Source organism: Callorhinchus milii, unplaced genomic scaffold, assembly GCF_018977255.1.
Source record: "Callorhinchus milii isolate IMCB2004 unplaced genomic scaffold, IMCB_Cmil_1.0 Scaffold3, whole genome shotgun sequence".
Lineage (NCBI taxonomy): Eukaryota > Metazoa > Chordata > Chondrichthyes > Chimaeriformes > Callorhinchidae > Callorhinchus > Callorhinchus milii.
Window position 1 is genome coordinate 41,388,645 of NW_024704744.1, and position 26,194 is coordinate 41,414,838.

The window sequence follows — 26,194 nt, forward strand, 5'->3', positions numbered from 1 at the left end:
GTCCTGTATGCTGAGCTCAACAAACTATCAAAACAGTTTATATCTGAAATGATAAGAATTGAAGAAAAAACTTTCTGCACCAATCTAGCTTTGCCTCTGGAAATATAATTGAAACACTTTAGTCCACGCCGTGCCTTTTCAATTTGTTCCAAATACAAAAGTCGTAAAGCAATTAATAGTAAGGCAGGAGATAAGATAAACATTAAGCGACAGCCTGATGTCAGTTAGAACGTCATGAGCTTAATCAGCAATAAAATTAAACAGGCAGGATGCTATTCTGGCTTACCTAGGCCTTGGCTAAATAAAGAGCAGCTTGAATTAAAGAAACAACACCCTTTTTTAACAAACCTAGGGTGAAATTTTGCAATCATGATCTTTCAACACATTTCCAGCCTTCAAGGAAAAAAAACAAAGCAGCCAAACACTGGTAAAATGAATGGCACATCAACTGTTTGCACAAGCAATGTGTGTTTTCAGAGTCAGAAAGATATTCCTTGCTCATAACACATTTATAAAGCTGCTCAATTGAATAAAGGAACAGTGGGTGTTATCTACTGGTTCGCTTGAAATGTAATACTGGCAATACAGATATAGATATGTTTCAGATACATTATCTGTTATACACACAATATTGGAAAGCTTACGACTGTTAGGTAACATTTCTAAAACTAAAATGCTTCCAAATAAATTTTAAGATGTTCTTTATAATCTATATACCCTTAGCTTGCTCTGTTCACCAGATACATTTTCTTTGTCTCAATATTCTTTTCCTGAAGCCACTGACTCCTAATGAGAAATGGTAATCCTCAAGGTATCTCACCAATGAGGCCATTGTTTCTGTGTGAATCTATTATTTGAGTGAGTGTTGGCAGACTACTTGATTGTACCAGATGAGTATTACTGCATACTTGCTGGGAGTGTGCTCTCCCAGAGGTAGTTGTTCCAGATTGGCTTCCAAGCTGATCAAAGTAGCCAACCGTTAAACTAAATAGAGCAATGCCAGGTTTTGATATGCTGTTCCTTGCAAGTTACATCACTGCAAATACTGAGCAGCTAAAGAGGCGAGTCTGAAACAGTGGATAAAATGTATACAAAATGCCACATTTCCCCTCACCGGCTAACAGCACAGAATCAAACAGACTCAACTGATTGCTTAAAAGGCAGCAATGCCAGTCACTCACTAATAATTCTCATTTATAAGTTGATCACTGGGAAATATTTCAGGAGGGTAGTTTTGCTTCTCAAATATGTTATTATTATAATTAGCATTTCAGCAATGAAACTTGAAACTAGTTAACTTCTGGTCAGATAGAAATCTTGGTGAACATCTTAAAATGCCATCCTTTTATCCTTGGAACACAGTATTACTCCTTTGCACAGCTTTGAAACTTACATTACTTTTTCTTACACAATTAACTTAAGAATACAATGGATGCTTGCTATGTGCTACTGTACAGTTAGCCAATTGGCCAATTAATACCATGTGTGCAGTATGTGCCCTAAAGCATTCAACTGCTCGCCCAGACAATGCATAGTTCTATCTAAATCAAGGCTCAGAAATAAAGGTTCTACTTTGCCGAACATAAAAACGTGTACCTTTGTTGCTTAAAATTATTTATAGTGTCATTTGAAAGAATTCTGATATTCTGCTGAAAAAAACATGCTCGGCATGAAATAGCGTTGGCAAAATGTACAGTCAACTGCACACATCAACAGAACACATTTTAACAATTTTCTTGGTCATAGCCATAAAATGGCACACATTATTCCTTCATTTCCCTGGATTTTGGAAAAAATACCTTATGTTGAAATGGGATTCCCTTATTTAAAGCAGCAGCCACGTACCAACATACAACTGATGAACCCAAGCTCTCAGAAATTACAATGTAGTCGAGACATTAATTAGTTTGTTAATTTTTATAAATTACGACAACAACTTGCATTTATATAACGGCCCTCACACAGGTTAGCGTTTCTGAGAGCTTGACAGTAGCGGAGCTGGATGAATGGGGCAGGTGACCGTAAGGTCAAAGGTGCGATCTGAATATGGAGGATTGAGGTAGAGTATTCCAGAGATTTGAGATGTAGTGGCTTAAAGCACAGCCGGCAATGGTGGAACAGAGGCTTGAGGGACAAGCAGGCCACTAGAGCCAGTCGAGCAGTGGCAATGGGTAGTGGCAGGTAGGAGAGGTAGGCTGGTGCCAGGACATGAAGGGATTTGAAGACGAGTGTGAGGATCTTGAAATCGATCCGTTCAGTGATAGGGAGCCAATAGAGTCTGGCAATAACCGGTATGTTGGAGCCAGAGTTTAGTGCAGGTGAGTATGCAGGCGACAGAGTTTTGGATTACCTGGAGTTTGTGGATAGTGGATCTGGAGAGAACAGGGAGGATGGCATTGGAACAGTCGAGTGGAGAGGTGAAGAACAGATGAACAAGGGTTTCAGTGGCATTTGGAGTAAGGTACAGTCGGAGACGGGCAATGTGACAGAGGTGGAGGAAGGGGTTCCTGATCAGGAAACGGATGTGGGGTAGGAAGGACAACTGAGGGTCGAATCTGATGCCTAGGTTGTGTACTGGTTCAGTGAGTATGAGGGATAGGCCGGGGAGATTGAAGTCAGAGCTGCAGGAGAGAAGATACTGACAGGACCCAAGGAGTATGGCACCCGTCTCATCAACATTCAGCTGCAAATTATTATATGACTGTGATGAATTCCAGCTTAAAAGCTGCATTCCATGACTCTCCAATGGCTGGGAGCATAAATACACCCAGTGGTATGATACTCAGTCATATGAACTAGCAAGGAACCCAGATTCAAATCCTTGTCTGTACAAGGTACCATAATTGGTTTCAATCAGCCAGGGATCCTACTTCAGATTACAATACATCTTCAAGGTCAAGCAGTTCATCAACTAAACCGTCTAGACCCACATGAGAAGAAATCGTACTTGGCCAAGATACTAGAAGCGCTTTGGGACGTCTAGAAGACGTGAAAAGCGCTATATCAAATGCAAGGATTATTATTATTATTATTATTATAGAAGGCCAATATCACTAACTCAGGAAAGAAAATTTGGGGACAAGGAAAACAAAACAAAATACACATCACATTTAGGATCAATTAAATTTTGAGTTGAAAATTTTAATCCTAGAAATATTAACACAGGAGGCCATTAGGCCCATCATGCTTGTGCTGTGCTAGATTTTTTCCCCATTCTCCCTTTGAATTGCACCTTCTCCATATTCCTCTATAGTCTTATTGCTCAAGTGATCATCAAATTTCCTCATATGTCATAATTGACTACGCTTCAATAGACACTTATATTAATCTATTTAATTTCCTCCTAACCCTTTGGGCGCCAAGAAAATTCCTTCCAACCTCTCCCCTTTATGCTTTTAAATGTCAGTAAGTAATGTTAATACATATTACTATTTTGGTATAAGGCCACATATCAGAAGTAATGAACACCAAGTTGCTTCATAAGCACCTCATCACTTTCTGGACTTCAAAAATAGTTTATGATAAAGGGATAAGTTGCAATGATGTGAGTCACTAACAATATCAAGACTAATGGCATAGCATTTCAAGTATGCTGATAGGTTTATTATTGTATTAAAAAATAAACTGAAATGCTAAACGCCAGAATTGTGACTTTCATAAATATCTGAGTAGTGACCGGGCACTGTAGGCAAGGAGACATGGGCCACATTGTCCAGCTGTTTCAATGAGCTCTGTAAATAGGCACCATTGCCTATATATTAGTTCATCTGGTCACAGAACTATTTATTTTATCCTTTTAATTTTTGCTGCCTCCTGAATATGTGTTACCTGGATTTATTTTAAAACTACCCTTTTGTCTAACTAAAGAAATTGAAATGACTGTACAAGCCACACAGGGGTCTAATTTATGATATTCCTTAACATGATTTGTAAGAATTCCTATCAACCTGTCCAGAAGTAGACAGAATAGGTTCTGTTAGATAGTGTGATGTCGTGCCAATTTCAAGGGATCCCATTAAAAATATTGCAAACCAGTTCCCATTAAAGACTCAACGTTGGTTTTGCAGCACTAACTACTCCATTTAGTTGTGTTTTTTGTGTGGTAAGGGTCTGCCTAGAGGTAATGCAGAAGATAACAACAAAGCTGAGTGCCCAGGGTCAGGGGGATGTTCGGAGCTATAAGAGCTACAAGCAGTGATTAGATAAATTAGAGCTCTTTAGTTTAAGAAACATCTTAGAGTAATCGGATGCTGAACCAGATTGAAAAACTCCCAAAATATTAATTAAGTTATACCAAGCAGCAGGGCGAGGAGGCACAGGTCCAGAATTTTGAAGGTCAATTATAGGACACGCACTAAAATGTATTTTGTCACATAAAGGGCGATTTACATATAGAACAGGTTTGGTTAAGGCCAGGACACTGGTCTCGTTTGAGAAATAGCTTAGTGCCGTAATGGGAAGACAATACGGTTGGTATTCTGAAAGGATAAGGATAAGTAGCCTGAAGGGTCTTCGTTATCAATACTTCTCTTGTGGTCTTTTGATGCTTAGATTTCTAAATTGAAAAATCTAGGATAGAGCAACAGTAGTGCTTGGGTCATGGACAGGAGAAAACGGAGCCAAAAACAGAGCAGCATTATAACTGAGGTAATGTTAAAGAGAATAGCATTATAGCAAGCATCCACTGTAATGTAAACAAACCTAAGCTTAGGCATTAACATTTAAATTGAAATCAATGATCTGTAAAAGGGAAGCAAATTCTTTCCAAGCTAAGCTTTTGCAACTTCCTGTTGACACCGATATATGGATCATAATGATAGCACAGTCCATTCACCAAGTCAATATCATAAATTACAAAGGTGGCAAAAGGTAAAATAAATTAGTTCAAAGCCAGCTGAAAATACATGCAGCCATCTGTTATTGACTTTTTAACACTAACACACAAGGGTTTCACTTTAAAGCTTGCCTATACACATTATTCGCGCTTCGCTTTTCCCTTTTTCTTTTTCTTTCCGTTTTCTACCATGAGCTTGCTTTCGGTTTTGATTATTCCATTAGCCATTGTGTTGCCATTGGCAGCTAGTTTTCCATTCTTGGTCGATTCTGTCTTCGGCTCTCTGTAGGTCTGGTAGTAGAAGTTGGCAAAGAGGACGATGAAGGAAATGGCATAAGCTATCAGCGCCCAGTGCATCCATTTCGGGAATGGACAGTCAATGTACAGGGAGTAAGCAGTGTGGCCGATGGTGACATGAAACTGGACCTGGGTTAAACACAAGAATGTTTGTAACAAAGGTAGACAATAATACTAAACATACCCACTCTAAACTCTCTAGAGCACTGTTAGAAAGGGCTGCTTTGGTGTTTACTTTTGAGGCATAATTACATAGTACACAGTTACTATATTACAGAAACAGGTCATTTGGCCTAATCAAATACAAAGATTATTATAAGTAGTCCATGACGGTATTTATATTCCATCTGAGCCTCCATCCCTCCTTATCTTCTATACCCCGCTATTCCCTTCTCCCTTTTGTTTGCATCAAGATTTCTGGTTTCTAATTGTTTAATAAACTTTGTTACTATATTGTTTTTAAATGTTTTAATAATCAGTTTAAATTTTATTGAAGACTGTAGTTAAAGATGATTTACCATAGCATTCAAGAATGAATAGTAATCCTTACAGTTGCATATATTTCAAGACAGTGAAGGCACCATATATTCACATTGCTGGTTGGTGGGAAGGGAGCTGAAAAGGGTGGGAAGGGAAAGACTGAAAGCCTAGTCAAAGAGGTAAAACTTGAGGCTGCCTTTGAACATTGGGAGGGGGACAGAGTGCGTTGGAGGGACTCTGGGATGGAATTCCAGAGAGTGGCGGCAGAATGGCTCAAAGTAAACCCACCAATGGTGGTAGGGGACATGAAATGGGCTGATGTTCACTGAGCGAAGGGAGCACTATCATTGTATGCAATACTGATTGAAGTTTTAGGACAAATTGTCTTGTAGGCTAAAACTAGGTGGAATTTAAGAACTCGGAGAACTATCACCCACGCATCCTCTGGGGAGAAAGTGCGTATTAACAACAACAAGATTCCATTTATAGAGCGCCTTTCACGTCGGGAGTACGTCCCAAGGCGCTGGACAGTTGGGTCAGGACCCGAGCAGGGGGGAAATGGTCAGGGGGAGGGAAGGGAGGGAGTGAGGAGGGGGTAGAGAGTCGAGAGGGGAGCTGAAGGCACGGTCGAAGAGAAAGGTCTTGAGACCGGCCTTGAAGGAGGAAAGGGAGGAGGCGGCGAAGGCACTGGGGGATAGAGTTCCAGAGCCTAGGGTCTGAGAGGCTGAAGGCCCAGCCACCGATGGTAGGGCGGTTGGGGCGGGGGATGTGGAGCAGACCGGAGCCAGAGGAACGGAGGGTACAGGCAGGTAGGTGGGCGATAGTAGGTCGGAGAGGTAGGAAGGAGCAAGGCCGTGAATGGCCTTGTAGGCGAGGATGAGGATCTTGAATTCGATCCTCTGGGGGATTCTAAATTAAATTCTAGACATGCAAATTATATTATTATAATTATTATTATAAATGTTATGTTCACATGTAGGAGGCATACAAACATGGAATTCTCAGTTTAGTTTGGATCCCCTTAAGCGTGGTGATGGGTTTCAGCCTTTTCTGTGTCAGAAAACTTCCCTGACCAAAAAAAACCTGTCAACTATTCAAACGCGGGGTTTACATTATGAAGACTGGTGTATAGCATATCAAAGTTTCTATTTACCAGTTGTAAGATGGTTAAATATCGTTTCCACCACAGGTATTTCTGAATTTGTGGTCCACAAGCTGCTAGCGCATAGTACAGGTACATAACAACATGGATAATAGAGTTCATATGGGCACCAAAGAAAGCTGAAATAGGAAATGAAACAGTCACGTTTGTTAGAGAAATATACCACATTTTTATCACACAATCAAACACCTATTGAATTGTGAAATGTGTAATAATAATAATTCTTATCTTGGTATCGTGCCTTTCACGTCAGGAGGACGTCTCAAAGCACCTCACAGGATATACTGTGAAATGGAATGACTGTGCGTTTTTGTGGGTGAATAAATGTAGAACAAGATCATGTGTTTTATTATTTTCTGCAGATGTACTGATCCTGTACACATTAATGTGACCAACTGTGGATAATAGTTCATCCTGTTAAGAATTTGCACTAAATTTCACCCACTGGTCTCTGGGATATTAGGATCTTGAGGATTTTAGACAAGTCTTTGACATTGTTTCGAAGCAAGGAAATGGCCTTATCAGTCTTATTCATGGGATAGATTCTGCTCCAACTCATGTGAGGTAGGCCAGTATCCCCTGAAGCAGCTTAGAAAGGCCATTATTCCCACCAAGGGAAACCAAGATAACAATACCCAAGACATCTAAGCCAGGTTTGTTTTTGCTGCTCAGGCACAAAGGAGGAAGTGACATGATGACCTGGAAGTTGGACACTTTTTATTGGGAAGCTCAAATCACTGACTTTCCAACCGTAACAAAACATTAAGTGATGTTGACGGTATCATAATGACCAGAAAGTCAGCTGCAAAGTACACAGGAAGTGAGTGGGTCGGCTGTTTGTGTCCTTAGTGAATGGGATCCATAGTGCAACTTTAAAACAAATACCTGCTGAATGCTTTATAACAGGTGTATGAGTATTTTTCTGAAGTCTGATTTTTTAAAAAAAGGTTGAAAACCAGAGGCTCAAACTTCTTGATGCTATTAGCCATAGCCATAAGAAAAACATCTTAATATTTAAGAACTTTTCCAAAATCCTGCACAATCTGCATTTTTGAAATAATCTTGTTAAGACTAAGACCAAGTGGAGTTTGGGGGCTCAGGGCATTTCTCATTTGGTACTCACATTGACCTCCTGCGACCCATTTGATTCCAATCCACCACAGGGTAAACATCGTGAAATGATGATACACATGCAGGAAGCTGACCTGGTTAAATTTCTTCCTCAAGATGAAAAACACTGTGTCCATATACTCAACTCCCTTTGAGACATAGTACCACCACAAGGCTGACGCTATCTGTGAGAGAACAAAATGTGAATCCGCCACGAACAAACCTAGTCAAGTATTGGGATGCATCTCAATGGTTTTTCATTTAAAGTCAAAATTAGTTATTCTTAATATTCAGGTTAATGCCACAATTGGAATATTCAAGGGACCAAATACAGGTTACTAAAATGTTAAGATAATCTGGACATAAACAGGCTCAGCATGGACTGAGATTTGAACCACCAAGTTCCCGGTCTTTAGAAGTTTAGACACCTAAAGAACTTTAACTTCAGAGAGCTAAATTGGAAAGTACAGGTACAAAATTAATGTTTCCTTAAGAGTTGTGGATAAGGAACAGACTTGCAATAAAAGCAGTTGATGCTGTGTTGATTAATTCTTTTGAATTCAGAACTGAATGAATTGTTAATAATAGGGCGAGACAATTCTAATAGTTTAGTGGATAGAGATGCAGCTTACGAACCAGGAGCTTGTGGTTCAAATCTCAGTCTGTACGGAATTTACTGGTCTCATCCAGAACTTGTTGGAGAGGATAAATTGGCCCCTGCCTGGCCAGGGTTAGAGGGTCTGTGCCAGTGTTAATACTCCACAAGCGCCTTCACCCATCCTGGTGACACTGTACATCAGGGGTCTCCAACCAGTTGATCACAACTAAGTGGTGCTGTTACGTGTGATCGAACTGACAAGAAGGAGTGACAGAACTACAGATAAGACATTGTGGAGATTTGGTTAGCTATTTTGGAGGCCCCTTCCTAGCTTCCCCTATACCACTCCATCACATACAGCATACTACATCAACAACCTTACATCTAGATTGATAGATAAATGTTAACCAAATGATGGTTCAGATCTTATACTCGGCTCTCAATTTCTTTCAGTCTTGCCATCTTTTCTTTCTATAATCTCCCACTATTGCCTTCTTTTGTCTTGCACCATCAACACCTCTGATCTCATCATCTTCTGTCCCCCACCTAAATTTTTGCTGTCTTTCTTTCCCACCCCCTTCTCTGCTTGTCCTTACAATCTGCTCCCTTCCAACATCCCCCAGTTCTGATGAAAGGTTATCGACCTGAAACGTTAACTAATTTTCCTCTCTCCATTGATGCTGTCTGACCTCCTGCGTGTTCCCAGTGACTTCTGTTTTTATTTCAGATTTCCAGTATCTACGGTATTTTGCCTGTTGATGGTTCAATGTCACCTTTGCCAAAATTAGCTCTTAGGAAATCCAGTTTCTGTAAGTACATACCCTGACTTCATTCACATCCTCTGTATAGTTGACAGTCTGGCATACATAACTGTAACCTGCAGCTCTTGAAGCGAAGAAAAGCTGTAATTAAGAAATCAGAGTAAGCAGAAGGCAAAAATTAATGAAGAGATCCAGAACCTATTTTTTTAATTTTGTGTGAAAGGTACTATCCAGGACCAGCAAGAGGATTATTATAATTTTTTTGGGGGGGAGAGGGCAGTGGAGGAGTTACTTTAGTTACTTTGACCAGTTACTTTAGTGAAGATAAAAGTTGTATATTTTCAAAATTTGCTATAATGACTTGAGAATAGTCCCACCCACCAGTCAGATTTCATAACACAGCACTTATTAGTGATTTCACTAAAACCTCGATTTGCTCAAAGTGCAGTGAAGATTGCAGAATTTATACTGGGTATAAATGTGCAGTGGTAGTGCTTGCCACCTTCCAACAACCCTGCTGCAGAAAGCAATGCTATCTCTTATTGTAACTGTTAGGCCATCTGTCAAGGCACTGGATTAGTCAGAAATTAGTCCAATCCATAATATTTTAGTAAATTGATCATTTGCCAATTGCTTTAAGGAACAACAGCAAATGTATAAAATAATCTGAATATCTAGAATACATGTTGATAGCAGTTTACCAGTTCATCCAGAACAACTGAAGGGGGTAGAAGCGAGGGAAATGTATGCATCAAGCTTCATTATAATCACCAGGCATGTGCCAAACATAGTGCAATAGGTACGAGTCCCTGTTCAACCCAGGTCAGATTAGTTCCTTTAGGATTAAAGGCATCTAAGAGGTACCAGCCGTTTTGACCAAACACAAGATCAGGATTTTGCACTGGCCAATCTGCTAAGAAGCATTAGTTCTATGAAGGTTTTTAAACAAAAATCATTTACTGGGTAGATTGGCTCTGTTAACTTAATTGCAAATCTGCTTCAGTTCTTCTCATTAGACCAAGATGATCTTTAAAAATAAGTGAACCCCATTATAACACCTTTTAATATAGCACAACCTTGCTTTCAGGTGGGTAGGTAATGGATCCAGACAATTTGGCATGTGGAAGCATGAATATCCCATTCATGGAAGTTAATTGGGTTGATGGATTACACATAATTGGGTTCTGTTGACACAATAGTTCAATCTGGTCATTCTCAGCTGGTTTGAATGCAAGGTAAGGGCACATCAACCAGCTATTTTGAGACTTCCATTTTAGAGGAAGGTAAAGCTACACACAGCATTTTGCATTTCAATAGAACACAGAAAATTACACATGGGGATATGATGGACTATCTGGAATAGGCAGTAATTATCCATCCTGATATACCTTTTTTAAAAAACAGTCTCGGCACATTCATTCACTTGATAGGAATTCTTTTTTCCACAAAGCCCATCACTGTTTAAATTAAGATCTTAGGAATGAAAGTCTCTGCTTTGGTGTTGACTACCAAAACATACAGGTAACTTCAGTAAATTAGAAGTATAACTGCTCTCATTACATATCATAAGTTTGCCTTACAGCACTCATGTGTATTGAAGCACTGTGGCTGGAGATGTGTGCCAACTGCAAGGAATAAAATATTACATAAGCTATTAGCAGACGGTTTTCTGCCAAGTCCAATTTACTATTGCTGAAGAATTGCAAAGTTACCAATTGGGTTGTTCCTTCCAACATTTCCATACATATGTGGAACAGTCAATGGCTGGTGCACTGTGAATCTTGTGAAGTGCTTTGAGACGTTTTAATGATGTGTTCTGGCACTATAATCTAAATACAAGGATTATTATAATTGTATTTCTTGTACTGTCATTTGCTTAGTACCTTGAATTACACAAAAATGTTCTCAATTTTTGAAGGTGTATGACATAATATTTCAACACTTTCCCATATCCACTTTTTCCCCAAAGCACCAGGAAAAAATTCCCTTGGACGAGGCAAAAAGGATGCAGAACAGTTCTACTTGTCTGGGTACTCCTGGGGGTCCCCTGACAAGTGTGTTTGATCATAGATCCTCCATCCAATGCCTCCTTTAGATGCATATATTGCATGAAGAAGGTTGATTGAATCTACTGCCCTAATTGATCCTTAGCTTTCAAACAGACAAGTCAATCAAAATCACTTTTTTTTGAAAAAAAGGTTTCCACACATTGCAAACTGGATGGTGGCTGCTAGGAAGACACATAGATAAGTGATACATTAGGGAAATTATTAATTGGTAGAATAGAGCTATTTGGACATTGAAACTGCAAAAATAGTCAGACATTTCATGAGACCCTTCTTTCCATAGTCTGCAAGATCAAAATGTTTAAACCACTTGTGCTTCTTTGGTCTTGGAAAAATGAAAAACTGAATGCTAGCAATCTGAATTAAATACAATACAGTTTCCAGCAATTTATCTGCTTCTAGAGACAATTAAATGCTCTAGGTATGAAGGATCCAATGAATCCCACACCCAAAATATTACTATTTCTCTCTTGCAGATTATTTTTAATGTACGCATTTCATTTTTCTCCCCTAACTTTTTTTTAAAAAAACGCTGATTTGCACACATGGGCTAAGTACTTTCCAGGTATCAGTATACGGTGCCTGTAGTGTTATTTAGCAACACAGAAAGCACACTATTTAGCAGGTCATTCGCCTGCATCATACAGTTGTTAGTATTCTTACAATCTGAAGTCTCTACAAGTACAATTTAAACTTTTTGAATATTTTTTTCCTTGCCTGAAAAAAAACACCAACTCCTGCTGAGCCATAGGTCCACAAACACCAGCAGCAAACCACCCCACTTCCCCCTATGTCTCAACCCAAATACCCATTTTGCGGGGCATTTGATTTGACCTGGGGGGAGGGGGGGGATCAAAACCGATCTGGGCCTCACCTGACACAAGTACGCCACCCAACAGTGTCATTAAATAGTGATCAAGAGTCATTGCATAGTGATCATGAGAGGGAAATCCTGTCTTTTTCCTTCCCTATCCCAAGGACACTGAAGTTGAGACTTTGGATGACATTCAGGAAAATACTTTAAGCAAGAATATAATCGAGACAGACTAACCTCTTTAAAGATGTAAAAATTTAGTATAACCATTCCAAAGTTGTAGAAAATAAGCAGTGAACGTAGCTGAAATGGCTCCCTGTTCTTCATCCATCTGGGACCCAGCCATACAAAAAGGAGGTACAGACTGCTCACTGCCAATGTAGGCAGAGGAGACTGCATCAACGTCCACTTTTCCACCCGTTTGTCTATTAAAATAAACCGGAATCGGTGAATGGGTTAACGGTATTCATTTAAGAAAAAGAAAAGTTACCTGTCTCACAGTACAACTTTCAATACATTTGGTCTTTATCCTGTGCCTTTTTACATACAGCTAGTTTTGCACACAAGGAGTTAATAAGATTTGAGTTGGCAGCAATTCTCGTTAACTTCCCTACATAAGAGACTAACAGATAACAGAGTAATTACAAGGCAATAATTTCACTGGGAGGGAGAAGGAGGATCAGGAAACATTAAAAAAACAAAGGGATGGGAGTTTATGTACCCATCATTTGAATCTTCAGATTAGATTACAGCCTCGTAATCAAGTTCAGGTATGCAATTTTTATAATAAGTGCTGTGAAATTCACAAAGCACTGTGATTGGATGTGGAAGGGCAGCAGTTCTCCATAGAGGCAGCAAGGTCGATATTCACTTGGGCAAAGCCATAATTTTTGAGATCCACCAAACATACAAATTGTCATTACAACAACAACTTGCATTTCTATAGTCACTTTAATGTAAGATTACCCCTTGAAGCACTTGACAGAGATAGTGTGGTAAACAATGTTGAAAGTTCATCGGTTTGCTTACAAAATGGTCGCCAAGGTCACTTACAGTAAAATCTTGAAAAGCTCTTTGAGACGTCCCCTGATGTGAAAAACATTAGATCAAATAATAATCCTTGCATTTGACATAGCACATTATCACTTCTTCACAGAATATACTGTGAAATGAATTGATTGTATATTTTGTGGGCAAAACGCAACAGCCAATTGCGCCCAGTAGTGTCCCACAAGCTGTCGTGGATTGAGTAACCAATTTATTTATTTTGAAGGAATTATTATCCCTGAAAAAGCAATCCACCTATCGATTAACAACCAAGTTCCTAATTACTGCTAGGTAAACAGAGGGATATGGAGTAAGGAAACTTGCCTAACTTTTTGCCCTGCCCAGAATCAAACCCAGATCCTCTCACTTGCGAGGTGAATGCTCCCACCAATACACTGCAGCATTCCACAAAGACTATTTAATTTTTCATCATCTAATTTCCCTATACACTGAGAATGTTTGCATTGTGTGGTAACTAGCATTAAACAAAGCTGCACACCGTGTGTTAATAGTTTTCATGTCTCCTGAGCAGTCTTCTCCAGCCTTTACCAGGAGGAAGAAACACTGCAAATGCTGGAAATTTTGAAATGTAACAGAAAATGCTGAAAACACACTGCAGATCAAACAGCATTGAATTGTCCAAATACAAATGATTAGTAATCACAGGAAATCTATCGAAGTATTCTACATTCAAAGTTGACACCCAACAAATAACTTGCGCAGCCCGAGCATCTCAGCACTTTGGGACAAAAGTAATGTTCCAGTCAGCCCAGATCCCATCTCGACCTAAATAACCTTCATCTGACTCAATGTGCAGTACTGCAATGTGCTTAGCACAGCACTACTTTTCATCTGCTCTTCAACCTTGCTGAGCATCATGGCTCTCCCAGTCCGACACTGTAATTCGCTCAACAGTGTTGCTCTTAGAGAACCATTGGGGTGTGCTGAGAGCAGATGTTGGCCAGTTCGGAGGGCAGGGAAGCCATGAAGTTATCCAGGATGGAGATAGACAGGGCAGCATCAGGATAAAATATGAGAGGCAGCGGCTAATGGAGGAGATCAAAGAGATTTGATTAGGTAAATAAGGGAGGGTTGGGGAAGTACAAGGAAATTTCAGAAATCAGAGAGGGTGAAGACATGGAAATGAAGGCAAGAGTTTTATCAAGTTAGAAGACCAAGAAGTAGAGGAACTAGAGTCTAGTGTGGCAGCCAATGTTCATACAGAGAGTGCATTTAACTCTTTCGTGACTCGCACCATGATATGCTAATTTAAAAGGTGAGGACTGGAGAAAGCTATAGACTGCATTGCATTTGGTATAGTGTCTTATCATGTCAGAAAAATGTCTCAAGGGACAGAGTGACTGTATTTGTAGGCAAATACGACAGCTCAATTGCGCACAGCAATGTCCCACAAACAGTTTTGAAACAAATGACCAATTATTATTTGGGGAGATTGTTGGCCAGGACCCTGGAAGAAACTCCCTTCTCTTAGATTTTTAACATCCACCTGAACAGGCGCACAGGACATCAGCTTAACATCTCATCCAAAAATTGGCACCACCAGCAATGCACTGGATTGTCATCTTACACTGAGTGAGATTACTGTGCCTCTTTTTGGGAACCGAGAAAAAAAAGTTTTCAAATTAAGAATGTTTTCCAAAATTGCTCATAAACTGACATTTTGGAGTCTACAGTGGAGTCCTGTAACTCAGTGGTTAGAGCACTCTCTTTGCAAGCGAGAGACCTGGGTTCGATTCCCGGCAGGGTGAAACCTTGGGCAAGTTTCCTTTCTCCACACGCCTGATAATAATCCTCAAAAAAAACAATAATAAATTGGTCATTTCAATCCATGGCTGTTTGTGGGATACTGCTGTGCGCAATTGACTGCCACATTTCTCCCACAAATATACAGTCATTTCACTTTACAGTCTATTCTGTGAAGCGCTTTGAGATGTCTAGAAACCGTGAAAAGCGCTTTATCAAATGCAAGGATTATTATTATTATTTTAAGACATTTGGTCTTAAACCCAAGTTCTTTAGGTATTTTGGCCCTCTGAAACATATTTCTTGAGAGGTACAATCCTTGATTTTTTGCTTTATGCTTTGAAGCAGGACTGAGCTCCCAATTTTGATTCTAATGCATGAAAGGCACTGAATAAGATTCACATGCACCTCCATTGGGGTTAAAGAGAAGGAAGAACCTAGTTTTTAAAGTCAAAGATGCATCTAGATTTAGATTTTAATTCAGTTGGTGGTACTCTCATTACTGAATCAAAAAGCTAAAAAAAAATTATATCAACTGACAAATGTGAAACCCATCACCCACCACTGGATAAGAGTACCCAGACCAAACTAAGAATTCCATGCATCCCACCTACATATGGAAATCTCAGAGATATATTGTTGGAATGGAATGCTCACTCTTTTGCTGGAGGGACACATCCGGCTTACCTACTTCCCGAAATTATTAGGCGCAGGTTGGCAAGAGCCAAGGCTTGGGGACCCCAGAGAATACGTTGGGGTACTGCTGAAGTCTAAGCAGCTGAAACAGCACAGCTTGCCATTGATAAGCTGTGTGGCAAGCTTTCCTGCTGTTTGTCCAGCTGGTTGTCCAGCTGGGACTACCCTACCCATTATTAGGGCTTTGGTTTGCAGGGTTAACAGGAGCTGAATGGGATGCTCCCCGCCCCCAGTGACTGCTCTTCCCTTCCAGATCCTGCTGGGGAGGGCTACATTGCTCGAGGTGCCATCCTTCAGATCAAATAATAATAAAATAATAATCCCTGCATTTGATATAGTGCCTTATCACAGAATATACTGTAAAGTGGAATATCTGAGTACTTTGTGGGCGAAAACACAGCAGCCAATTGCACACAGAAGTTGGTAAACTGACTGCCTGTGAGAGTATCCAAACCAAATTTCGATGCATCCCACCTGTACGTGGAAATTCCAGAGAAAGATTGTTGGAATAGAAATGCACATTCTCTCCCTGGAGGGACACATCCACAAATGGTAAACTGACTGCCTGTTTCAGATGGAAGTTATGAGATCTCATGGCACTATTCATAAAGAGAAGGGAGTTTCTCCCAATATCCTGGCTAACAATCCCCCAGATTAAATTAAACAATCGCTTCATAGCTGTTTATGGGACATTATTGTTGTTGGTTGTTGCATTTGCCAACAAAATACAGTCACGATACCTCAAGTCAACGCACACACTACACTTCACAATAAATCACGCAAAGTGCTTTGAGCAGTCCTCCTGAAGTGAAAGGCGCTACATCAAATATAAGGACTATTAGGGTTATAATTAGATTGCTAAGTGTGTTACCACTTGGTGTGTTAATGAGCCATATCGATCAGGCACGGATCACCTTCTGTTTATCCTAAGTCTACACAGTTTTATGATTAAAAGCATATTTCTGTCTGATTTCACTAAAGCTGTGCAAAATTAAAAAAAGGACTGTTAACCCTGCAAACCAAATCTCTTGCAGGTGGGGTGGGCAAGTCGTGAGAAACTTCGCAGACAGTTCTCTCAATGGGAAGCTACACAGGTTTAGTTGGTCGAACTCCAACAATACCTCAATGCACACCTTGGAATCCCCAGGCCTTGGCTCACATCAAACTACACTTAATATTCTCCAGAATTAGGCAAGTCCAGTGTGTCCCTCCATAGAGAAAGTGTGTGAAATACATCCACACAGATGGAAATTTCCATGTATAGGTAGCATACATATGTGGAACTCTCAATCTGGTTTGAATACTCTTAAGCAGAGACCCAGCTGACCAAAAACAAATTAATGGTGGAACTAAGCAATGCACCTCAAAATTTACAGAAAATAAATATTTATTAAAAATGGTATTACACACTATAGACATTCCCAGGCCCATAAAGTTGCAACACAGTGGCACCGCAGGTTAGTGTCTCACTGAAGCACACCTCGTGGCGGGTCACAGCATAAAGCTCAAACCTTCTGACCTGGTGAAAAATGAATAGCTCAAGTCAACACACACACACACACACACTCCCTCCCTTGCCTCCTTCAAGGCACGTCTCAAGATGCTCCTCTGACTGCGCCTTCAGTCAATCTTCTACCCCTCGCCTCCCTGCCATCCACCCCTCCTGATCCCAACCCCCTGCTCAGGTCCAAATCCCTGACTGTCCAGCGCCTTGAGGCCTCCTCCCGACTTGAAGGGTTCTATGCAAATGTAATTTGTTGTTGTTGTCAGTTAAATGAATCCACTGTATTCTGCTTGAAAACAGCGCTAATTTTTTTAATATCCAAAAATACAAGAGACGGGTGCCACAATGCCAAAGTTGGGAAGAATGAATATCCCTGCAACAGATTTTTATTCTGAACACATGAAATGAATGTAGGTGCAAGATTCTACGCAATAGAAACAAAACAAAGAAGTTAATAGAATGCCAATCAGTTACAGGTCACAGGTTAACCTATAAAATATTTAATACATCATCTGATGGGTGACCTAAATGACAGGCAAGTAGCTCGCTGCATGACCTACATTTTGTTACCTTACTGAAGTTACAGCTTAACCTGTAAACCGCTTCAACTACTGCAAGACTGTTCAGAGCAACTGAGGCTTAAAGCAATCCACTCTGATCTATTTTAAAGCTCATCTTAAGATGGTTCAAAATAGAGGGGTTTCTTAAGAACCAGACATTTACTAGACAATTAAACTCAAGGACAAACACTAAAGTAAAAGAAAACACAAATAATTCATAGCGTTAACAGGAAAAGGTTAAGTCTGCTTTTAAAAATAGGTTCTCCAACAACCAAAGGTAAAATGTGTTTTTTTTTTGCATTTTAATCACTGTCCCCTCCATGTTAGCCTCCATGCTTTTCCAAAATATAGAAATGTTATTGCAAACTATTCCATCTTATTATTTATATTACCTGGGTTTTATTCCTAAATAAAATGAAAACTTGAACTACATACATGAGCACAACAAATATCAACAATCATCCACAAAATACAGTGAATCTACTTTACAGTATGTCCTGTGAAGTGGTATGAGACATCTTGATGACGTGATAACACATTATATCAAATGCTATGATTATTATATTATAATCTGTTGACGCACTGTTCTAAACAGATTACCTTTGTATTTTATCCTAGACAGTACAAGACTAGGACTAGTTTTGTTTTAAAGGAAGGTAAAAGAGAAACAAATGCATTAATGCAATATCTAAAATTTTAAGTAGTATGATTTAGTATGGATCCAATAATATTCACATGCAATAAATTAACTTGTTTATATATTGATCCCAAAGCAATTCAAGATTGTTAACTATCCTAATGAATACCCACAATCCATTATTTTGCGAGAAGTATTTGTAAACACTAAGCTTTACAGGAAGGTGAAGCACACAACAAAGTTATAGTTGTGGTATGTATTCTTTTTTTATATGAATATTGTTTCGATTTTCACCCCCACCGGATCAAATTGTTATAATCTAAGCAGGAGATGCAATTCTTTATCGCAATCCATTCAAAATAGGAAAGCAGAAAATTTGGCTAGACAATCAAATTTTGCACAACCACCATTAGTTAAGTATATGTTAAATATTTAAATATTAGTTAAATATGTGTCAATTTATTACAGGAATCACTGATAGTGAGCAAGTCCTTTCAGTAACTCCAGTGCATCCATTCCAACTTAATCCCATTCAATCCACATCCTTCTCCACCAGTTTCTTTTGTATGGTGTAATTCTTGTCCCATCAGATAAATACATTCAAGCACAATGACCCGGTTCAATCCAGTACATCTGGCTAACTTTAAATGACGTATTTGTTCAAGTTTGAAAGTTTGGATGACCGTATAGTTGTTCCGCAATTTGATGATATCCATATAAAGTAGGAAATGGATATCAATATTCTTGTACCTTTAAATTAGGTTCAGACATTCATAGAGGAAAACCCAGTCAATAGTGGCTCAGCACTTAATGCAACAGAGACAATAGTTTTCAACTCAACATAATCTGTACACAAGGGTCACTTTTCCCTGTAAACAAACCAACATAATAAGAGTTGTCCCAGCAGCAAACACAATGTTACTTTGAACTGAGTATTAATAATTACCTGCGATAGTGAGACCCCATCGGTAGAATTCCAGGGAATCGTTTATAAGATGAACGACTGCATCCATGATTGCCTCCAAAAAAATTCACCCCGAGTACCTGTCAAAGATTTAAAAATCGAATCTTAAAAATGTTTCACAGATAATACATGTTCTGCATGTGTCAGACACTTGGCTAAAAAGGAATTAATTTAATTTCACTTTGGCTTTTGTTATGTACACACCAATGCTGCTGACAACACACTTTAGCTTCAATTCATAATATCTTAGATGTTTCTCATCATTGAAAGTTAATAGAGGACAGTGTTCCATTTGGAGCCATTACCTTTTATGATTACCAGAGTAGCCTAACAAAACAGCAAGGTCCTTTTAAACTGCTATATAAGGCAGTAGTGTTAGCTTGACAGAGATTTCAATTTAAGCACCCTTCGTATAAATATTTACCAATAAATCTGAGAATTTGAAAAAAGTTAACCTCGTACATCTATGCTACTCTCTTTGGCTGGAAAATCAACAACTTGCATTTATATAGCAAACAACAACAACAAATTACACTTGTATGGCGCCCTTCACGTCAGGGCCCTGGACAATCAGGGGTTTTGGACCCGAGCTGAGAGTTGGGGTCAGAAAGGAGGAGGGCAGTGGGGGTGGGGGTAGGAGGGTGGCTGAAGTTGAAGGTCTTCAGACGGGATTTGAAGGAGGCAAGCACCCTTCATGCGGAGTAGCTTAATCAATCACGATAGTCCAGTTTATAGGTACATCATAGAAATCATCTGCGCTGCCCTAGTCAGATAACATGGGAAGAAGTTTAAGAAGAACTACTTCATGCTGAGTTCCCATGAACACAGTGGGTAAAGACACTGCCATATGGTGTAGTAACTTGGCAGGACTACATCATATGGACCAGCAGGTTCAATTTTAATGATAAAAATAATAATCCTTGCATTTGGTATAACACCTTATCACGTTGGAAGGATGTCTCAAAGCATTTCACAGGATTTATTGTAAAATGGAGTGACTGTGTACGCAAGCGAGAGGACCTGGGTTAGATGCCCGGCGGGGTGAAACGTTGGACAAGTTTCCTTACTCCACATGCCTCAGTTTACCTAGCAGTAAGTAGGAACCCGGTTGTTAAGTCGATTGGCGGATCACTTTTCTGGGGGTAATAATCCCTTCCAAAAAAATAACAATAATTTGGTCACTTAATCCATGATTGTTTGTGGGATACTACTGTATGCAATTGACTGCCGCGTTTCACCCACAGAATATAGTCAATTCACTTTACAGTATATTCTGTGAAGTGCTTTGAGATGTCTCAAAGACATGATAAGGGGCTATATCAAATGCAAGGATTATTATTTGTAGGCAAATGCAACAGCACAATTGCATACAGAAATGTCTCACAAACATGATTGTCTTGAAGGTCAGCTTAACAGGCAGACGGGACCTCGGTTTAGCATCTCATCTGAAAGACAGCACACCTCCTAGCACTGCATTGGAGTGCCAGGTTAGACTGTGAGTTTAACTTCCGACACGGGATTAGAACCCACATCTTCTGACTCAGAGGCAAGAGTGCAACCAATGAGCCAAGCTGATGCATACAATTTTCCGTCTGTCCTCAGAAAGCTTATCTCAGCTGATCTCAGCCAGGACAACATTTAGGTTACCCTGCCCTTAGCAACCTGGTCAGGGTGGGGAAAACCATCAGGCTGGGCTCCAGATGACTGTCCAGTGACCTCTCACTTGTGAGTGTTCAGCTGAAAGCATGATCGACTGACTGTGATGCACTCCACAGGCAATAAATCTGCTCACACTTTGATTTGCACATGAAAATAGGCCACTCGAGTTACTGTGCCCCAGCAAGAATCAACACCTTTGTGAAAAGAGAGAAGGGCGATAAAATTGGACAATAAAACCCTTTCTTAAAAATTCACTGCCAAGTCTTTATGGCATAGACATCTTTAAAATTATATGGATCTGGTAAGAGCACTCATCTTATTAGAATTCTACAAATCCAAAGTGATCATGCAGTAAAATGGCTGGAGTGACTGCATGAAAGAGGGAAGACACTGCACTGAGCTGTGTCAAGACGCTTTTTAGTTTGGGAAGAATGCAGTCTGCATGGCAGACACTAATGCCAATCATTATAAAGAATTAATAGTAACATACCTTCAGAAATATTCGAAAAGGAAATTCATACCCTCCATTCCTGAAATACCCAATTAGATCAGAAATGTGAAGTCAGATTGATACACCACACACAAAAGGAAAATCAGTCTTTCCAAATTAGCAGTTTGGCTAATCTTCTGGTCACCAAGAAACCCTGTACTTATTTAACTTATTGAATATTGGCAAACCCTCAGTATAATGTGCTACTTGGGGACTGGCCAAATAGCATGTTAAAGCAAGGCATGCATTACCAAAAATCACTGGGAAGTAATGTAACTTGACAGGAAATGTTTTCTGTACCCAAACTGATGTGCTGTTATAGTTATAGTACTTTATAATTACCATAATGCCTCATTTTTTTTCTGAGATACTGCATGCAACAACAGATGCATTATTTTATAAATAAAAATAGAACAGGTTCCTGCTAAAGGACTGAATGGGTTAAAAAAAAGCTTCTTCCTTTTCAGAAAGAAAACTTGCAGTATTTCACCAATGCTTATTCCCCAGAACTTGCAAATGACATTACGAACCTTGAGAAAAACAAGCTCTTATTAAACTCCATTGTGACCAATCATTTCTTTGATTTCATCTACTGTATTTATTTTAGCCAGTCAGTCTCAAGCAGAGATCCTAAGTGACTGCAAAGAAATTACCACTCGATTTTAGTGAACGTATGAAAGTTATGCTGATCCTTAATGTTCAGGCTACCTAAGAGATGAAACGCAAAGAGCAACCAGACTCAAGCACTATAAGTAAATTAATGTTAAGTGAAAAACAGAACAAGGGTCCACTGCCAGGAAACACTTAACTTGTGGAGGTGAGGACAAACACCTATGCGCTTGGCTCTGACCAGTCAACACACTCATTTCAATCTCCTAAATGTTGCAAACTTGGTCTGAGTTAAAGCTATTGAAAACCACTTGGTTATTGAGTTCACTGATGAAAGCTGGGTTGGACAGAAACGTCCAAATATTAACGTTTTAAAATTTTAGAGTTAGAGCCCAAATAGAGTGAAGTTAACCATCTATAATAGTAACAACAATGATCCTTTCATTTAGTATAGCGCCTTTTACATCAGGAGTATGTCCCAAAGCGATTCACAGGATTTACTGTGGAATAAACGTGCATTTGTAGGCAAATACGGCAGCCAATTTGTTCACAGCAATGTCTCACAAACAGCCATGAAGTGAATGACTTTTTTTTAATAAATTGAGGTATTGTTGGCTACAATGCCAGAAGAAATTCCCTTCTCGATTAGTGCCATGGGATCATAACATCCACCTGAACAGGATCTTGGTGTAACATCTCATCCGAAGGACAGCACCTCCAACAATATAACATACCCTAAGCATTGCACTGGAGCTTCAGTTTAGACTGCATGATTTGACGTCCTGACCTGGGGCTTGAACCCACAAGCTTCTGACTCAGAGATTTTTGTGCTACCATTGAGTCAGGCTAACACATATGAGGTTTGTATGCTTCAGGTGTCAGGTATAAATCAGCTACTAGAGTGACGAACCAGAGATTAATTCTAGGACTCCAGTTAGAAACTATTAACTCATGTGATCAACCACAATTTGAAGCTGCAAGCCAAATGGCCTGCATAACCCATTGCTGCACCATCAGTACCTTTATTCACTACACTATCAGGGATGATGGGCAGTTCATTATCCTTTCTATAATATCTAAGTGGAACAATGATCAATATATATATGTACACACACACACATTGTCCCACTTAGATTTAATAGTTGTATAGTTTGCCATAGATTTGTTCGCCTACAAAATGCAGTCGTATAATTTACAGGAAATCCTGTGAAGCGCTTTGAGATGTTCTCCCAATGTGAAAGGCTCTAATACATGTAATTATTCTAAATTCAAAAGTAGAATCCAAGGCTGTTTCTAAACGTTGATTAATTATATCAAAAAATATTGGCATTATGATACATGAATGTGGTTTCACAGTTTAAATAGGTCCATCACCCATCAATACAAAACTGTACAACCTTTCACATTGGGAAGATGTCCGAAGGTGTGATCAACATGGGCTAAACAGCTGATTCTTTTTTCATTATCTAGTGGAAGAGCAGAGTACAGATACACAAACCTTTCAAAGTTGAAAGTAAATGTAGACAAAACCATAACAAACCAAGTGCACTTCAGAATTTATACATTAGGACATACAAGAGCAAGAAGGCAACAATACATTTGTATAAGCCATTGATTAAATTGTCATTGCAGTACTGTGCCAGTTTTGGGAACCTCATTATAAATAGGATGTCATTGTCATGGAGAAGATGTAACAACAATTTGCATTTCTATAGTGCCTTTCACGTGATCAGCAAAGTCTTTCCTCTCAACACCCCAAGACCAAAATAGTATAAATTGAGGATCATCACAAGAAGGTGAGATTTTCATACAGAGTTGCTGGAATATGGATTGCACTGCCATAAAATGCTGTGGAAGATGAGTCTATAACAGCATTTAAATGCCAACGGACTAAATATTTGACAAAAAGTAACATTAACGGATATGGGGAAAGAGCAGGGAATGAGAAAGGGGCAGATAGCACCAGTCAGAGACAATAGGCCAAATGGCCTCTTTCTATCCTGTAATTCCATTGTATCTGTAATCTCAATGCTAATCTTCCTTTCTGGAAACTTGGCACAGAATATGCATGCACCACAATACTGTGCAATGTATATGATTCTTCCTTTCAACAAGATTTGCTGGGAGTAAATTATTATCCAACAGCAATATGGAACATTGTGGCATTGCTCATTTGTTCTAATTAAACAAACTCTTGGATATAGTCTTTGGCAGCAAGTCTTACAATAATAATATATTACTACAGGATAATATTAGAAACACTACTATTATTCGCCCACAAAATATACAGTCAATTCAGTTTATAATATTATGTGAAGTGCTTTGAGACGTCTCGAAGATGCTATATCAAATGAAAGGATTATTACTATTATTATTATTATATTACTGCTGGTGTCTCCATTTAGAAATTATACAAACTATTAAAAAGCTTTGGCAACCTATATATGTGTATTGTATTTTATTTATATATTATTGATACATATATATATAAAATATATATAATTGGCTCCAGCGCCTTGGGACGTCCTTCCTACGTGAAAGGTGCTATACAAATGTAATCTCGTTGTTGTTGTTAGTACCATTCAAACAATCCTTCTCTGAACAAGAGGTCTATTTAATCTAAATGAATTAAATCAAAATCTATTTTGAACAGCTGCACTATTTAATCTCCATTATAGTCTTATTAGTTGTTTGCATCTCTCTATCCTCATGAAAGATAAATATACCGACCACACGAGTTTCAAATGCGCAATTTTCATTGACTAGTTTCAAGGCGCTAGATCAAATGCAAGGATTATTATTATTAAATGCAAATTTTCACTGAATAAATTGACATCACAGCACAACCAAAGCTTATCGTTTCCTATAAATAACGGTTGTGGTGGTGCAATCAATTCTGCCATCAGCAAATATTCACAACGCTGACTGTCATCCCAGGATTGGAAAGCTCCAGCCACAGAGATGGTGCCGCTGTCTTAAATTGCTGTCTGGTTTCTGGCAAGTCATTAAGAGACGAGAAACGGTCCTGATCAAAAAAACAAATCAATTTGAGGAGCAGTTAATCCACAGAAGCCATTCAAACACCATAACGTGAGCCGATATTATACATACTGTGTGTGTGTGTGTGTGCAGCACATTGTAATAAAAACAAGAAGAAAAAACAGATTTGAAAGGGAGCTGAGCTCCGAGAAAATCATTTATTCATTTTTCCTACCAACAAAAAAAATTGCGTTGACCTTCCAGCGCCGTCCCCACACGCAGCCCCCCAACCAGCTCCCCCAACCCCCCTTAACCCCCCCCCCCCACCCCCCCCTAACCCCCCCCCACACCCACCCCTAACCCCCCCCACACCCACCCCTAACCCCCACCCCACACCCACCCCTAACCCCCCCCACACCCACCCCTAACCCCCCCCCCACACCCACCCCTAACCCCCCCCCACCCACCCCTAACCCCCCCCCACACAGCCCTAACCCCCCCCCCCCCACACACACCCCTAACCCCCCCCACACACACCCCTAACCCCCCCCCACACACACCCCTAACCCCCCCCCCACACACACCCCTAACCCCCCCCCCACACACCCCTAACCCCCCACACACACCCCTAACCCCCCCCACACACACCCCTAACCCCCCCCACACACACACCCCTAACCCCCCCCCCACACACCCCTAACCCCCCACACACACCCCTAACCCCCCCCCCCACACACCCCTAACCCCCCACACCCACCCCTAACCCCCCCCCCACACCCACCCCTAACCCCCCCCCCACACCCACCCCTAACCCCCCCCCACACCCACCCCTAACCCCCCCCACACACACCCCCCTACAATCTCATTCAGTAAATAAAACAAGAGTTTGTTTTCACAATGCAACCCCCTGGAGGTGTGTGTGTGTGTGTGTGGAGGGGGGGAGTTGGGTGCAATGCGATAGAGGTGTATGTGGGGGGGGGGGGGGGGCGCTGCTCTTACCTCAGTCAGTCAGTCAGTCAGTGTGTGTGTGTGGGTGTGGGGGGGTATCTGCTCGGCGCTGAGAGGGAGCCGCAGCCTCACCTGCAGCACAAGGTCAGCGCCTCTCCCGGGACAGCCCCGGCCCAGCCCCCGGCCCAGCCCCAGCCCCCGGCCCGGCTCCGCTG

General features: G+C 40.2%; 1 protein-coding gene across 1 annotated transcript; it reads right to left on the reverse strand.

The window, feature by feature from the left end:
• Positions 1-2,995: 2,995 nt before the first annotated feature.
• elovl4a (ELOVL fatty acid elongase 4a) lies at positions 2,996-26,172 on the reverse strand. The gene is made up of 7 exons (XM_042333451.1): positions 26,112-26,172; positions 19,277-19,374; positions 12,360-12,547; positions 9,303-9,383; positions 7,897-8,068; positions 6,765-6,892; positions 2,996-5,260 (listed from the first exon to the last, which is right to left on the reverse strand). The coding sequence occupies exons 2-7, from the start codon at positions 19,341-19,343 to the stop codon at positions 4,976-4,978; spliced, it is 921 nt and encodes a 306-aa protein (XP_042189385.1). The 5' UTR covers positions 19,344-19,374; positions 26,112-26,172; the 3' UTR covers positions 2,996-4,975.
• Positions 26,173-26,194: the final 22 nt, after the last annotated feature.

Excerpts from the sequence above, each read along its gene's own strand:
- elovl4a (XM_042333451.1), bottom strand. The coding sequence starts at position 19,343 with ATGGATGCAGTCGTTCATCTTATAAACGATTCCCTGGAATTCTACCGA. Across the intron at positions 9,384-12,359 it reads ATTTTTACATCTTTAAAGAG|CTTTTCTTCGCTTCAAGAGC; the intron begins GTTAGTCTGTCT and ends TCTTAATTACAG. Across the intron at positions 8,069-9,302 it reads AGGATGTGAATGAAGTCAGG|ATAGCGTCAGCCTTGTGGTG; the intron begins GTATGTACTTAC and ends GTTCTCTCACAG.